The following is a 15,815-nucleotide window of genomic DNA, read 5'->3' as shown; positions in this document are numbered from 1 at the left end:
TATTTTTTTATGTTTCTGGTAACCCAAAGGGCACATTCTGATGTTGTATTTTTATTAAAACCTTTTCTGTAAATTTCTACTTTTAATTCTTTAAATTTTTAATTTTTAATTTTTAATGTTGTAATTTCTATAATTGCCGGAGCTTTTCTCCCCGGGCCTCTACTGAAAATGGAAATATATCCAGTTAGACTAGCCCGGTTAACAAATGTAAAATAAAATAAATAAATAAATAAATAAATAAATTTGACTTATTCTTCTACAGGATATAGGGAAAAGAGTGTCCTGCACTTCTGAAAGTTAATATGTGATGCAACACAATGCTAAGATCATTTTGGCTGTACACTGGATTCCAGTCAATGGTTTCCAGCTAGAGCTGATTCCTTAATTTCTAATATTGCTGTATTGATAGCAGTTTATGTCTTTTCTGTGTGTGTGTGTGTGTGTGTGTGTGTGTGTGTGTGTGTGTGTGTGTGTGTGTGTGTGTGTGTGTGTGTGTGTGTGTGTGTGTGTGTGTGTGTGTGTGTGTGAGTGTGTGTCTGTCTGTGTTTTGAATGACTAACATCAAAGACATGAAAGTAGTCACTCAAGACTATTGTGTAAGATACCTATTCTTTTACATCTGACTCCTATTAGTTATAAATAAGATCTATCAGGGTATCCCTATCTGTTTTGAGATTTGGTTTAGTTATATTGTTTACCGATTGATCTAGGCCTTTCCAGATGAGATGTCTGTTTAATTGCATGGCTTTAGAATATAAAGAATTCACCTTAAAATCAACCAAAATAATCATGTTGTTTTTTTCCTTTTTTTGTGCCTCATTATTTGTACATGTAAGTGTGTGTCTGTGCGCATGTCTGTGTCTGCGCATGTGCATGAGCATGCATGCATATGAGCAAGTAAGCAACTGGGCACATGTTGTTTAGTGATTAACATGTCCAAAAAGGACAATAGAAGAAATTATTTGACTTCTCCATTTCTCAGAGAAGCTGTAAAGAACAAGAGTCCAAACAGTTTCTGTACAATCATAAAAAGCCACAGGCTTGAAGTTATATGATTTAGCTGCTTCTTTACAAGTATACATTTTGGAACAATGCTCAAAAGTCCAAATACTTGTTCAGTAAGAAAAGCAGTATGAACGAAAGGAAAGCTCTGTTAAGTGTGCAAATTAATAACTGCATCAAGTCTGGTAAAGGTACACAGCGCTGTACAACACGTCACAATGTCGACAGAATACTATATGTCAGTATTCTAGAGTGGCATGGCTGCTATACAGAACCTGGTAAGGGTACACAGGGCTGCACGACAGGTCATAATGGCGACAGAATACTATATGTCAGTATTCTAGAGTAGCACGGCTGCTATACAGAACCTGGTAAGGGTACACAGTGCTGTATGATGGGTCATAATGGAGACAGAACACTAAATGCCAGTATTCTAGAATAGCATGGCTGCTAAATAGAAGCTTGAACACCATTTCTGTAAGTCAGAATTAGTATTAAAAAAGTACAGTTCTGTAAAATGCCACCATAACAGTAGATATCCTTCTCTTCACTGCTGCAGTATTCCTTACAGTAGGGAGACCCTGCTTACAGCCGCTCAACGTCTGGCAAGTATACCAAAGCCTTAGGTTGTAATAGGGATGTCGTACACATATACTCTCTGTGCAAGAATACCGTCCTCAAAACTGAAAAGCCCAAGAGGAACAACAGTCCAAGGAGACAACAGGAACATTTGCATCCAGAAGGAGAAAGAAACAGGGGGAGGAGGGAGACAACGACAGTGCAACGGTTACAGAAGTAACTGCCTCAAGGATGGAGTGGTATCTAATCCTTTGAAATAAGCACCAGAAGAAGCCACAGCCTTGGTAGAATGAGCCTTAACAGAAGAAGAAAGGCTTTTATCATGAGAAGAATAAAAGGAAATGCCTTAGATATCCATGAAAAACTAGCTTACTTAGAAACAGCGAAACCCAAAGACCTACCACAAAAGAAAAGAAAAACTGCTCAGATTTATGAATGACCTTAGTTTTATCCAAATAATATTTGAGTTGTCTGTGCAAATCTAAGGCGTAAAAAGGCTTCACACTAGCAGACTGCGGAGAAGGAAAAATGTGGGTAAGTAGATTGATTAAGCGACAAGCCATTAATAGCCTTGGGCATAAAAGAAGCATTAGTATGAATAGACACCCTGTCCCTATGAAAAATGAAAAAAGGAGGAATAGCCATATGGCAGGGAGCTTAGACACCCACATGGTTGAGGTAAGGGCCAAAACAAGCACAGTCTTCCACGAGCAATACTGTAAAGAAGCTAGGCTCAAAAGAAGCCTGAGTCATTTTTTCCATAACAAAATTAAGGTCCCAGGAAGGAAGAATAGACTTCCTTGGGGACCTAACATGCAGAAACCCTTTAAGGAATTGGTTAACCTCAAATCTAGAAGTCAAAGGAGGATTCAAAGGCAGACAAGAAGAAATGGCTGACAGGTGGGCTTTAACAGAAGAGTATGCCAACCCAGCATGAAGCATGAAATATGTTGAAGAGTATGCCAACCCAGCATGAAATATGTTGAAGACCCTTGAGTCAGTAGAGAGGCCAAATGGCAAAGCAGTGAACTAAAAATGCAGGGAAGCAATGGAGAAATGTAAACATTTTCCTGAAAATGGGATGAATACAAATATGGAGATATGCATTCTTGAAATCCAGAGAGATTAGGAAAGCCTGAGGAAGAAGAACAGGAAGCAAGACATGAAGGGATGACATTCGAAAGGAAGGAACCTTCAAAAGGTGTTGAGCTGGGAAAGACCCAAAATGTGTCTCCAGGTGCCTTCTTTTCCGGGAACCAGAGACATTATGGAATAAAATCCCTTCCCCTTTTCAGAAGTCAAAATTGCTTGGATGGTTTCTTGTCATAAAAGGCTCTGAAGAATGTCCGGAAAAAAGGGTAGCTGTTCTTGAGGAGGTTGGGGAATACTAAAAAGGGGGGAAGGGATGTCCAAACCATGTAATACCCTTGATGAATGAGGGATAGAACCCAGGAATCCTGAGTGATCCATAACCAATTTGGAAGAGACAGGGAAAGATGAAGAGACGGAGGAACTTGGCTTAGGACAAAGGAAAGAAGATAGTCAGAGAAAACCTGGCTTGTCTGGAAAAAGTGGCTCCTGAACTGTGGAAGTCTGAGTAGACTTAACAGGAGCTAGCTAGCACCCTTTTTACTTTGGGAAGAGGGAAAGACCGTCTACGGACAATGTCAAACTTGGCAGGGTAATTCCTCTGAAATATGGGAACAGGGGAAGAAAAAATATGTTTTAATTCCTACACAGCCTTACCCTTTTCCTGAAGAGATTTAAAAAGCTCAGCACCTGCAGAACTAAAGAGATTTTTATTGTCAAAAGGACCATCCATCAGCTTGGCCTTGATATCATCAGGCACAGGCTGAAGGCAAAACCAATAATACCTCCTCAACACATAACCAAAGGCAGCAGCTCTAGATGAGTTATCAGCCGTATCATAACTACATTTAATGGGATAATGAGCCATTTGACAAGAGGACCCTAACAAAGAGACAGCCGAAGTCCTCCCTTCAGAATCAGGAAGATCTGAAATAACCTGAAATGCTTGAGAGAAAAGGACCAATATACCTGGTCATATGGATCTGGTAATTCACAGCAATGAAGGTCAGAGTAGAAGCAATACACTTTCTTACCCAACCTTACTATGGTTCTCCTATCCTTGTCAGAGGGGAGCAGCTTAGTAGAAGGTCAAAGCTTAGAGGGCTTATCAAAAGAAATAGAAATAACAGAAGAGTCTACTGAGGGACATGTAAAGAAATTTGCAATCATCAGGCAATTTATAAAACCTATCAGGTTTTTAGGGGTAGGGGGCTGGGAATCAGAAGCCTGACAAGCTGCAGAAAAAGTATCCAACAAGACAGCAAGAACAGGAGGAACAGCAGAGGGCTTGGTAGACTCCATTTGAAGGAGTTCATCATACTGTACCTCTTTTGAACATCAAAAACCTAGGTACAGTCCCACTTAAAATACTCTATCATATGGGAAACAGCATCTCCAAAGGAAATCTCCTCAAAAGGAGAATCGGGACTAATAGAATCCTCTTCCTCAGAACCATGAGCCAAGGGAGAAGGAATCTGGGAGGAATAGGCCAAGGATTCCTCTTCAGAATCTACTTCCTCATCAGATGAAACCTGCTCCGTAGCCTCTTAAGAGGAGTAGAAGACCAAAAGGGGGCAGGAACAGAGACCTCTTGAGGAGGCTTCAAAGCTATAAGGACATTAAACAAACTCTGTGTAAAATACTACCATTCACGCTGAGGATCCTTAGGAGTAGGAGAAACATGCTTAGTATTCTTCTTTTTCAAAGGGACATCAGCCCTAAATATTTTAGGCAGCTGTGACCCCTGCCTACACTCAATAAGCGTAGTGGGAATCTCCTCCCTAACAAGAATTTGCAGAACACTCCTAGGCCCTTCAGAACTAATCAGCCGCAGATCCTCCTGAGCATTTGAAACAAATGCTGTGGAGCCTCAGGGGACGTGTAAGAAGCCGGGTCCATACCAGGCTCAGATGAGGTTGCAGCAGAGGAATCCAGCTGAATAACCAGGTGGTCCTCCAGGTTTTCACCAGCCTCAAGAAAGAGACATCCGGTGGAGACAGTATTGCAGAAGACTCTGATCAAACTTTTTTATTCTTCTTCACGGACAGCTGACCCTCGGGGCAGGTTGATTCTGCCATAATATTCTGAGCCGTCTATTTAAGATGTTGGTTCCTAGGTAAACAGTCAAAGAGGAGAGACAACTAAGCAAAGTTTTCAGGACAAATGCCTAACTGATAGAACAAGACGTATGGTCATGAGAAGTGCCTAACTAAAACAAACACTGTTCGTGACTGTCCTTATGGGGAATCTGTTTCCCACACTGGCATTTCCCTTTTCTGGATGACTTGTAAACCAACAACCACAAATAAAATAAGATAAGAAGAAAAACCCCAATGGGGCACTTATCTGAATACAACTTAACAACCAGGAGAAGAAAGAACATCCAGACCGAAAATCGAAGATGGAGTGCGTACTGGCGGCAAAGACGTTCTGAGGAAGGTACATCTGTAAGTCACCTTTATGCCCTATGCTGTGCAATGGGGCATACAACGCCCCTATTATAACCTAAAGTTTTGGTATACTGGCCAGATGCCAGACTGTTCTAGGAAGGGGATTGCTACTGTAAGGAATACTGCAACAATGATATGGATGGCCATCTACACAATATCACAGGTGAGGTGTAACAAGCAGTGACAACACTATCTGCAAAATGCTGATTTTCAAAATCCAAGGATCAGAAATGGTGAAAATAATGTCTGAAAAACAAAAGGGAAAAAAAATCAACTTTTAAGTGTTTTTTGCAGGGGGACAAGCCGGATGAAGGGCCAAGCCCAGTGACTGCATGGAGAGATGATAGGGGTCCAAATGGAGAGATAAGTCAGCAAGCAGAGGAGAGAACTACTGATGTAATTGAATTCATCCTCAAGTCTTGGTGAGTACCTTCACAAGGTGGACCCTGTTCTTCACAAAATCTCACCAAGACAACAGACATACAGACTATATTTTATATAGCATGTATCACGGACAGAAGTAGGTTAAAAAATAAAAAAGGTAGCTGGGTGCACAAGACCCAGGATCAAAAAGTGTGCAATCCTGGTAGTCACAATGGTGCCAGGAATGGAAAAAATGACAGCACAGAATCCTCAGGACATGGAAACATTTCTACAATGGGGCTAGGCCAGGCCCCATGGGGAGGATGGCCCCACCATTGTAGAAGGCAGTAGCAGTCCACAAAAATCATAAAAATTGATAGGCCAAAAAAGAGCCATAAAGACGACAGAGTGGACTACTGAGGATAAGAAAGAAATTATGTATTGTTACTATTATGCAAGAAGCCCAGAATTTCCAGGCAGAAGATATACAAAAAGATTAAGAGAACAATTAGAGGAAAGGAAGTATGAAAATATAAAGAACAAAATCTAGAGACTTTTGAAAGATATAAAAAAAAGAAATATGGACATGGGAAAGAAAGAGATCTGATACGGTACAATATCTATGCAAAGGAGAAAGCTAAATTAATCAACACATAAAAGGCAGGCCCAAAGATATTCAAAGAGAAATACAGGCAAAGGCATCCAAAAATGGAAAAAATTCACAATACAAAATAAGATCACAAAGAGGGAACGCAGAACAGAAGATTAATAACGCAGAAGTTAAAAAGACAGAAGTAGTTATGGAATACTTGCAAAATGAAGAATTTACTGCAGAAAGTGTAACACATATAGTAGTCCACGAAAAGAAGACAAAAGTTGCACTGATAATTGAACTTGTTATACCCTGTGACTACAGTGTCTTACGTACAGAGAGCCACAAAGTCATAAAATACCAGGATTTGTGGGCAGAAACAAGGGCAATGTGGAAGATAGATACCCAGACAGTTCCAGTAGTAGTAGGAGCAACAGGTCCTATAAAAAAGAATTTACAATTGTATTGAGATATGTTACCAATACATGTAACTCCATATGAATTACAGACAAAGTCATTTCTGCACACATTGTGGGTGCTGCGAACAGCATTTCTGACTAACATCAAAGACTGAAACAATCCTAATTTTGTGAACTTTAATCATATTTTAACTAAGGAATGGGGTCCATTCTCATCATGGTATTAGAAACCCAAAAGACTTGGAGAAATTAAAAAAGTAAGCAGTAACAAGCAGTGACAACACTATCTTCTAAAATGCTGATTTCCAACATCCCAAGGATCAGAAATGGTGAAACATAATGTCTGAAAAAATAAAAGGGCAAAACAAATGCATTTTACGTGTTTTGTGCAGGGGGACAAGCCTCCCTGTGCATCCCTGATGTGGGGTCAACCCCCGTCACTCACCTCAAAGTTATATATACCAACTCTTCAGTCACACCAATGTTGAATAAATGAGAAATCTCCCTAAAGAGGTGGATCACAATTAGAAATTCCACTGGCAATGATTTCCTATGGAAAACAAAAACTGACATTATGTTCCTCTGCTTTTTTTTCTTCAGGCTACTGACACTCAATGAATTTCACTTCAACTATCTGTAGAAGAGCCACCAAGGTGGATTACAGATAGGTCACACCACAACTGCAGGCAATAAAGTATAACAGAGTTGATACACCTCAGCTACTTACCTGCTGTCATAGTTGTTTGTCCCCACATCATACTTGTACGTTGGTGGGAATTTCAGGGGGCCTTCAATAAATCCACTTAGAACAGGTTCAACACCTTTTGCCATGTTCAGCTGAGGAATAATTAGAAAAGAATAAAAAAGTGATGAGAATAATTATTTTTTTACAGTTTAATACAATAGCAACTGCTAATGCATTTTATGTAAGATAACACTACTGCAAAATAATCTATATAGCTCGCTAAATATACTGCTAGCAAAAAAGTGCAAGTTTTAAAAACTGCAAAAGCCACATTTTTGAAGTACGTATTTTAAAGAGTTGCAGCACCCTCTTGCACCTCTTTGTAAGCACTTGCCCCCACATCCCCAACTTCTACTGTTACCTCAAAGGACATCACACCTTTAGGTATGGACAAAAAAAAGTTAAAAGAAATGTGACTTTTCCGGTTTTGAAGACTTGTACTTTTGTGATTCAAAGTTACAACTTGGACCCAGCTGATATTTATTGAGACATCATTAGATTTCTGTTCTACCTGATGCTGATGCAGATGGAACGAGTTTCACAGTCATCAACCAGTTGAATGTTAGAATAATAACATTTTCTAGACACTATAATTGCATTGTGTAATGCTCAAGGTATCAACTGTACAAGCAAGTAATGAAATGAATGGATCAGCATTAGACCGTACTAAATATATATCCGGGAGCTCAGTGTATCAAACAACTACAGTCTTTCAGTTGGCAAAGAGGGTTAAGGCTGTCAGCTGTACTAGTTCCTGTGTTACAGGGTTTGATTCCCCCAGCCCTCATTTACCTACTGGGTGACCCTGAGCAAGTCACTTAACCAGACACTGATTGCTCCCAGGTTGCCACTGAAAAGGGACCAGGAGTCTAGTGGACCTACCTGGGTATTATTGTTAAATGCATCCAATTCTCTTCAGTCATTCATTAGAACTTATGCACATTTCTGTAGTGCCTTACTGAATTTATACACTGAGGTAATGAGTTACATGTTTAGGATAGACAGTTCTAAGGAGTGACAACCAAAAAGACTGCCTGAAATTATTGGTCTAGGAAAAATCTGCATTATGATAATACAGTCTTACAGTATACTACAGTTTACCTAATTGCAAAGAAGAAGAAAAATATCTTATTTATTCTTCTGATAATGAATCGAGTACACTGTCACCATGGTCTTTTTAACAATGACCACAGCAAAAGGTGCCACAAACTAAAGCAGAAGCCTGACAAAAAATAACCATAGAAAGAAACATAATGAAAAACTACTAAAATACTGTTTAGCACCAGCAGAGAGGCAACTTGCACACACCTCTCAACATTCCAGATTTTCAAAGAAAGACCAGATTTTTCAGTCATATTTTTGTCTGTGGTTTTCTGGCAAATCACTGAGAATTGAAGACATTAAATAATGACATACATTTAAGTTTCAGACTTCATATCTTTCCGAAAATGCATGCTAATGAAAATCCTGTCATTCTAGCACCTTTTTAAATTTATAAGAGCAATATTTAAAAGCTGTCCTTCTGGGCTTTAGTCGCCCCACTATTTTAGAATTTGTCCAGATTTCTTGTACTAAGAGATTGAGAGTTATGGGCAGCTATGACATTAAAAACAGTGATTCCAAGTGGTTGAAAAGAAAGCTTGAAAGCACAGCTCTCAACTGAATCAGTGACAAAGCTCATCCGAATTAACAGCAAGTCCAGAAATAATCAGGGACAATCAGACACTTTTTAAAATGTTAGAACTATTAACTTAAGATGTTGATGGAATAAGAGTGTGTAAATTAATAAACATGTTTTGAACTAAAAGAATTCTAGACCTCTAATCGTTGTCATTATTTACTTAAGTATAATTTACCACCTTTTCTCCAAAGGTCACCAGTTTTCCAAGGGATTAAGAGGGACAGAGCAGACACTCAAGAGATGTTTCAGGCAAAGCAGGAATAAAGAGACTGACTCTGCTACTGAGTAATGCTACAAATTGCTTTCCAGCAATAAATCTAAGGGAGAATATAAAACAAATGGTAAAGCACTTCACAAGAGAAAAAAAAATACACATCGGCTATTTTCTCATCCTAATGACAATTTTCCTGTCTACAAAGCGATCCCTCCAGTGCCACATATAAATAAAGTACGGATTAGCTGTTTCACTTCTTCTGTGATGCTCCTTTAGCTTGTGACATGAAAGAAAGAAAGAATGTCATCTTACAGGCTTAAAAACTGTAAAGGAAAACTGTATCTGAAATTACAGCTACATGTGCGCAATGAAAGGAGCATTACTAAAGGACACATAGGGATGGAGACAGGACCTTATCCTTAAGTAAGGACTGTTTTGCTCAGGAAGCCACCCAGAGAAGCAAATATTTCTTATTAGCAATTCACAAATCTCTCCTCTTACTTCTTGAACTCCCCTCCCCCCATTCATCACCTCTTTCCACTTTGATTTATAACCTTCTGTTTGTGCTATGCATATGAGCCTTAACTGCCTATCTCTAAAGTATCCATTCTAAACAGGTAATCTTTAACTCTCTTTTTCTAATTATACTACTTAACTCTTTCCCTCCACCCTTCCCTTCCAAAATAATTTCTTTCACCTCTTTATTATCATCCACAACTAAATGCTTGGCAGTTGAAAGATATGTTTAAAAGGTCAGTAAGGAGAATACTAGCGTTGGCCTTGCTGTGACAGGAAACCAAGCTGTGTTCTTTAGTGTGTCATTCTGATGTTCATGCAAACATTGTTTACCATAAGTCATAGAATTTTGTTTTGCATGAGTTTATGACAAATATAAGTAGGCTATATTCCCTTCTGGAAATCAATTAGAGCATTTTTTTCCTAGGACAGCCCTGGATTCCGAGTGAGATGATTTGAGAGGATGAAGTACATTTGTCTGTTGTCTTTGTTTATAATTAACTGTGTGTGATGGACAAACATTAAGAAACAGCCCACATGACAGTGCTTATATGAAGTCCTAAGTATTTGCAGTTATACAATCAAGTGATTTTGTTACTCTTTGGGTCTGTTGTTAAGTCTGTTATTACTTTCTCATGGATTCAAACGAACATGGTGGCTATTTTGATTAAGCTAAATATTTATTTGTTCTGAAGTAGTTGCAGGTTTTCTTGAAATCTACTTAATTGGGTTTCTAGTTCTTTTGACAAAGTCCTGATTTATAAAGAAGGATATCATCTGCATAGAGGGTAACTGTGCTTGGTGCCAAGGTGCATGTTATGTCATTTATCATGAAAAAGAAAACATCCGGATCTACTATAGATTCCTTGGGTAACCTGCTGTAGACGTTTGATTTGATGACAGCCAGTTTCCATTTTGTAGGATAAAAGACCAGTTTTAATCTAGTTTGAAATATGTTTGAGCACTACATTGCTAAACCCTATCTTTTGTGTTTTTGTAACAGGCTAGGATGGTATACAGATGCCATCTTTACGTCTATGAATATATACCTTGGTAAATTATCATGTTCGGTGTTAGAGTATATCGTACAACTGACTAAGAAAATGTCTGCTAAAGTGTTACGACCTGTCCTGAATCTGTGCTGGGCATCTGATAAGAGACGGTATTTATTTATATAATCCATTATTTGTCTGTGCATTTTTTAAAGAATTTTAGTGAACAGGCATAAAACTTTGATATAACAACAATCCTGCGGACTTGATGGGGAGGAGACTATGGAAGCTGTATTACTAAGGCATGTGGCCTTGATGGAGAGAAGACTATTGGAGTTGTATTACTAAAGTATGTTTATACTGATGTAATGCTTTGTCTGTAGCTAACGAAAGGTTTAGAATGTGAGTGACTTATCTATTTCTGTGCCAGACAGGCGGAGAAAGATGAGATGGGTGCATTTGGCTTTTCTAGTTTTCATTTTTTTACCTGCTCCTTTGTCGAATTTCCATGAAATATTTTGGGGATAAAAAGGAGGGTTGTAATCTATGTAGGTAGCTGTTGTCCCAAAACGTGGGATTACTTGATTTCTAGTGCCAGTGACCCTTTTTCTATCCTTATGGCAACACTATGCCACTACCTAGACCAATATAACACAGCTACAAAATTACTGTTCAATCCTAAAATAATCCAATCATAATATAATTGCATGGGATCTATAACTAAAAGAGTTACTCTTGAGTTCTTGGTAATCCGGTAGGTAGCTGTTATCATAGGAGGTTTGTAGTACCAATGCCCATTTTCCTGTCCTTATGGTAATACACTGACACTCGTGAGACCCAATCCATCACATCACCTCCATAATTACTGTTCAATCTTAAATCATCCATAATATACTCAAATGATAGTTTAAATGCTAAATAAAACTAAACTGGAATTACAGATACAGTTTGGAATTACATTCCAACACTAGAGTGGTGCTATTAATTCATATGCAAAAGGTTTGCTATGACAGGGGGCTGAGCAGCATTACATGAAATGCAACTTTAACATCCAAGTCTTGTTTCTTATCAAAGCATCAAGAAAAGTCTTGTAAGACTTATACAAACAGTCAATAAGTTACCATGTTCAGATATTACCCTTATTTTTTAATAAATAAACTACTAGCCACTAGCCATTGAAACTGAACAATACAGTTCTTTACTTGAAATACATAAAATTAATTCCAGAAATTTGATCAGCTATGGCTCAGATTTAGGCTCACTACTGCTGCCTAGTGATTCCACTGAAGTAGCCACATTAATATTCTAAACTGGAGGTGGGGGTCTGCGACATGCTGCCTTCTTGCACATGTGCTTCTTGCCATACCTGATGAGTATTAATGTATGCACAGAAGGTACTGTAGCATCAAAATCATTTCTTATTAAAGTATCTTTAGGGACATCATCAAATACTGCCACCTGCTTGTTTCTCTTCCTCCCTTTACAGTCCAAGTGAAATTCAGCCAATGGTACCTGAAAAGGTATCCTGCCCACAGCCCTAAATGGAGTAGGCAAGTGATGCTCCTCTGTAATTAATGAAGGCTTAAAAATAATTATGTCTAAAGCAGCAGCCCTCCTAGCAAAAGTTTATTTATCCTCTACTGGGGTTAAGTTTCTTCTGGTAAAAAGGAAAGCTGCAACCTCAATATAAGATCTGCTACTCTCTCAAGTCACCAGATATGTAAGGGATGATAGTGCCCTTGGATTATAAACAGTTTCAAAACCCTGATTAAGCAAAGCAGTCAGGCATAGAATTAACAATAAAATAAGCACCTCAGGACTAATCTATATCAAACCTACATAAACATTAGAAAACAATGCAGAACAACCAGTTCAGCCAAAACTGTGTATCTCAGGAAACAGAAATAACCTTTGCAGCATCCCCAAGAATTGTCACGGAAAACAATAAAAATCTTGCTGGTCACATCACCAAAAAAAAAAATCAATATCCTTATCTACTCACCTACAAAAACATTCACCTTCAAATGCATGTAGCTAATTTTTCTCCAATAAAAACTTAACAAATCAATTTCAAACCATCCAGAGTAGCCCACCACCAGAAAATTCTAGCAACTCATTTCCCAATAATATGTCAGCAAATTTTTGACGAATGTTCTATTTCACAGAAATCTCTTGTAAACAAGTAAAAAAATCTTCAAGTTCCAGGGCTAAATATAGCAAAATCCACGTTAATTACTTCACACTGTAGCCAACTCAATAAACTAACATCAAGTTTTACCTTTAACATTTTACTTACTACTAACTGATAAATACCACCGTTGCAGGTCGCTTCACCTCTAAAAAGGTCATAGTAATCCAGAGGTTATATTCAGGACTCCTAATAATCCAAAACATGTCTGTAAAGAACGCCAATAAACGAAAATACCAAACAGGAATTTTATTAAGCTTAAAACCAAGCTTTTCGTCAGCGCTCTGCACCAACTTTTTCAGAAAGCAAACTAAAAACAAAGAACAATACATCTGTCCCATTATTTAAGCATCATAGCGCCACTCAAACACTCCCCCTTGTGGACACACCTGAAAATTGCACATCAATGCACTTAAAAAACTTAACTACAGAAAAACTGTGCATCACCATTTGTATAAGATCAACATGACCAGCCCTGAATATTTGTAATCAAACTAATGCTCTAAATTTACGCTACCAACATAGCATGTATACAATCTTAAATACCTGGTAGACACTATAAACACACAAGTGGTAAACCCAGGAAAAGTATATGTGTGTAGCGCCTGTTTTAAAAAAAAACATGTAAATAAATCAAAATGCCATTCAGATGGTAACACAACTCGATGGAAAACTACAAACCATGAGTTGATATAAAATATACAAAATACATCTATGAATATACCTTGGAAATGTATGCTTAACATTGTTATGTTGTTATCATAACCATCTGATAATAGTAGCAAAAAAAAAGTAAGGTATATATTATATATTGATTGTATATTGTGTGTAGCGGGCGGTACTAGGAGGCTGACATCCCTTACATAAAAGACTATTCTGATGAACTATCAAACTACACATCCCCCGCTTAAAATAATGGACCAGAATGTAACCATTGATAAAGACATTAAAAAATAAAACAAATAATAACAAAGTAGCACTAAACCATTTTAACAATCAAAAAACGAAGAAAGAAACAATCCCCATAAAACAGCTAAAAAGGTGGTCATTCCCAAGGGGATTAAATCAGTCTAAGAAGTTTTACCTAACTAGGCTTCTCAGTTTAAGAAAGCAACTGACAGAAAGCATGCTGTTTAGTCCAGGTAGGTGGTAAGCTTCCAATTTGAGTTGCCACATCAACTCCTTGCATTCAAGTCTCAGAGAATCAGGACCCCCTGTGCCTCCATCACAAAGTTGGTCAATCACCAAAAATGAAAATTCATGACCTGGGTTGTCTAGAATGTGTTTAGCCAGCACATTGTCTACTTTCCCCTTCTTGATGGCATATAAGTGTTCGTATAACCGTTCTTGTAGCTTCCTGTCGGTCTTGCCAACATAGAAGCCAAGGCAAACAGAACACTGGGCCAAATACACCACCCGATTGCTAGCACAATTGAATCTTCCTTGAATAAGAAACTTCTTGTCCTTAATGGAAAAGGCTGTGCTTGCTTTAACATATCTACAGTACTTGCACATGTTACACTTGTACATCCCAGATCTGGGGGAGGTACCAGATATTTTAGACTCCAAAATATTTTTGATGTTAAGGCCCCTCCTGAAAGTGACCTTAGGGTACAATGCCAGCCCAGGTACTCCTGTTGACTCAGTGGTTAATAAACACCAATTCTTCCTTATGATGGACACAATATCAGTTGCATCCAAGTTGTAAGTAATTATAAAATTATAGTTATAGTTGAAGTTATCGGACTCACGAGCAGGACGAGACAAGCCTGATGACCCGCTGTTCAAGTTCCCCAAAATGGGGCTAAAATGACCATTGGCCCTCTTACCTTGCACTTCCAAGCTTAAATCTGTGATGAAATCTGCAGGATACCCTCTACAAACAAACATGTCAGCGATAAACCTGCACTCGTCATAAAATTTTTTATCTTCTGAAATCATGTGGGCCGCTCGAACAAATTGGCCCTTCACGATAGCCCTCTTTTGGTGGATTGGATGTTCACTATCGAAGTGTAGGTTTGAATTTGAAAATGTCGGCTTCCGATGTATATTAGCCACGAAGCGATTCATGGTCCTATCTTTCTCAATTTCTACATCCAAATAGGCTATCTTATCAGTTGCAAAATTAGATGTAAATTTCAAGAATTCAGTAGGACCATTAAAAAAAGTCACCAAGGTATTTGCATCATCTTGTGAACCATTGAGGATGATAAAAATATCGTCCAAGAACCTAGTGTATAATGACACTTTTCTCTTGGACTAGGAAATTGCATAAAACGAACACCCTCTCCCAATGGGCCATTACTAAATTCGCCACGCTGGCTCCGCTAGGTGATCCCATGGGAACACTAACCAATTGATGGAACCACCGGTTGTTGAATGAGAAAAAGTTGCAAGTGAGAATAATATCCAATAACTCACTGACCAGTGAGATCTCTTCTGTCAGAGCATGATGGAAGCCCAATTCCAATTGAATCCACTCAACTGCCACGAGGTGGGGAATAGATGAATATAGATCAACCACATCGATCGTCAAGAGGCTACTATCAGCAATGAATGGGACGGAACCCACCTTTTCTAGAAAAGCCCAAAAATCTCTTGAAATATGTGGAACACGATACACGTACTTCTTGAGAATATTGTCCACCACCTTAGCGGCTGCATAGGTTATACTCCCTCTAGCGCTAACTAGTTGCCGCATAGGTGGATCATATATATTCTTGTGTATCTTGGGGGTCCCAAACAAAACAGGTATCTTAGGTGATACAACAATGATATAATTGTATATATCCACATCAATTAAGCCATTGATGAACATCTCCTCAAAAAATGACCGGATACGGCTCATATTTACATTTAACTCATTCCTAGAGACTTCATGATAGGTATTAGAGGCCAAGATGGCCAACATCTTGTCATTATAGTCGTCCAAGTCCATAGCTACCAATCCACCTCCCTTATCAGGCTGCATCAGTCTAACCGGTG

At 38.5% G+C, this 15,815-nt stretch overlaps 1 protein-coding gene across 1 annotated transcript in view; it reads right to left on the bottom strand.

The window, feature by feature from the left end:
• INPP5J (inositol polyphosphate-5-phosphatase J) overlaps positions 1-15,815 on the bottom strand; it is a 791,140-nt gene that overhangs the window by 279,712 nt on the left and 495,613 nt on the right. Inside the window, exon 8 of the mRNA XM_044068468.1 lies at positions 7,222-7,331. Within this exon, the coding sequence (XP_043924403.1) occupies positions 7,222-7,331 (110 nt within the window). The remainder of the gene's footprint in view (positions 1-7,221; positions 7,332-15,815) is intronic.

This window comes from Protopterus annectens, chromosome 4.part0 (assembly GCF_019279795.1).
Source record: "Protopterus annectens isolate FY-2018-M chromosome 4.part0, PAN1.0, whole genome shotgun sequence".
Lineage (NCBI taxonomy): Eukaryota > Metazoa > Chordata > Ceratodontiformes > Protopteridae > Protopterus > Protopterus annectens.
The sequence above is the reverse complement of the archived record's forward strand: the minus strand, read 5'-3'. Positions and strand labels throughout refer to the sequence as shown.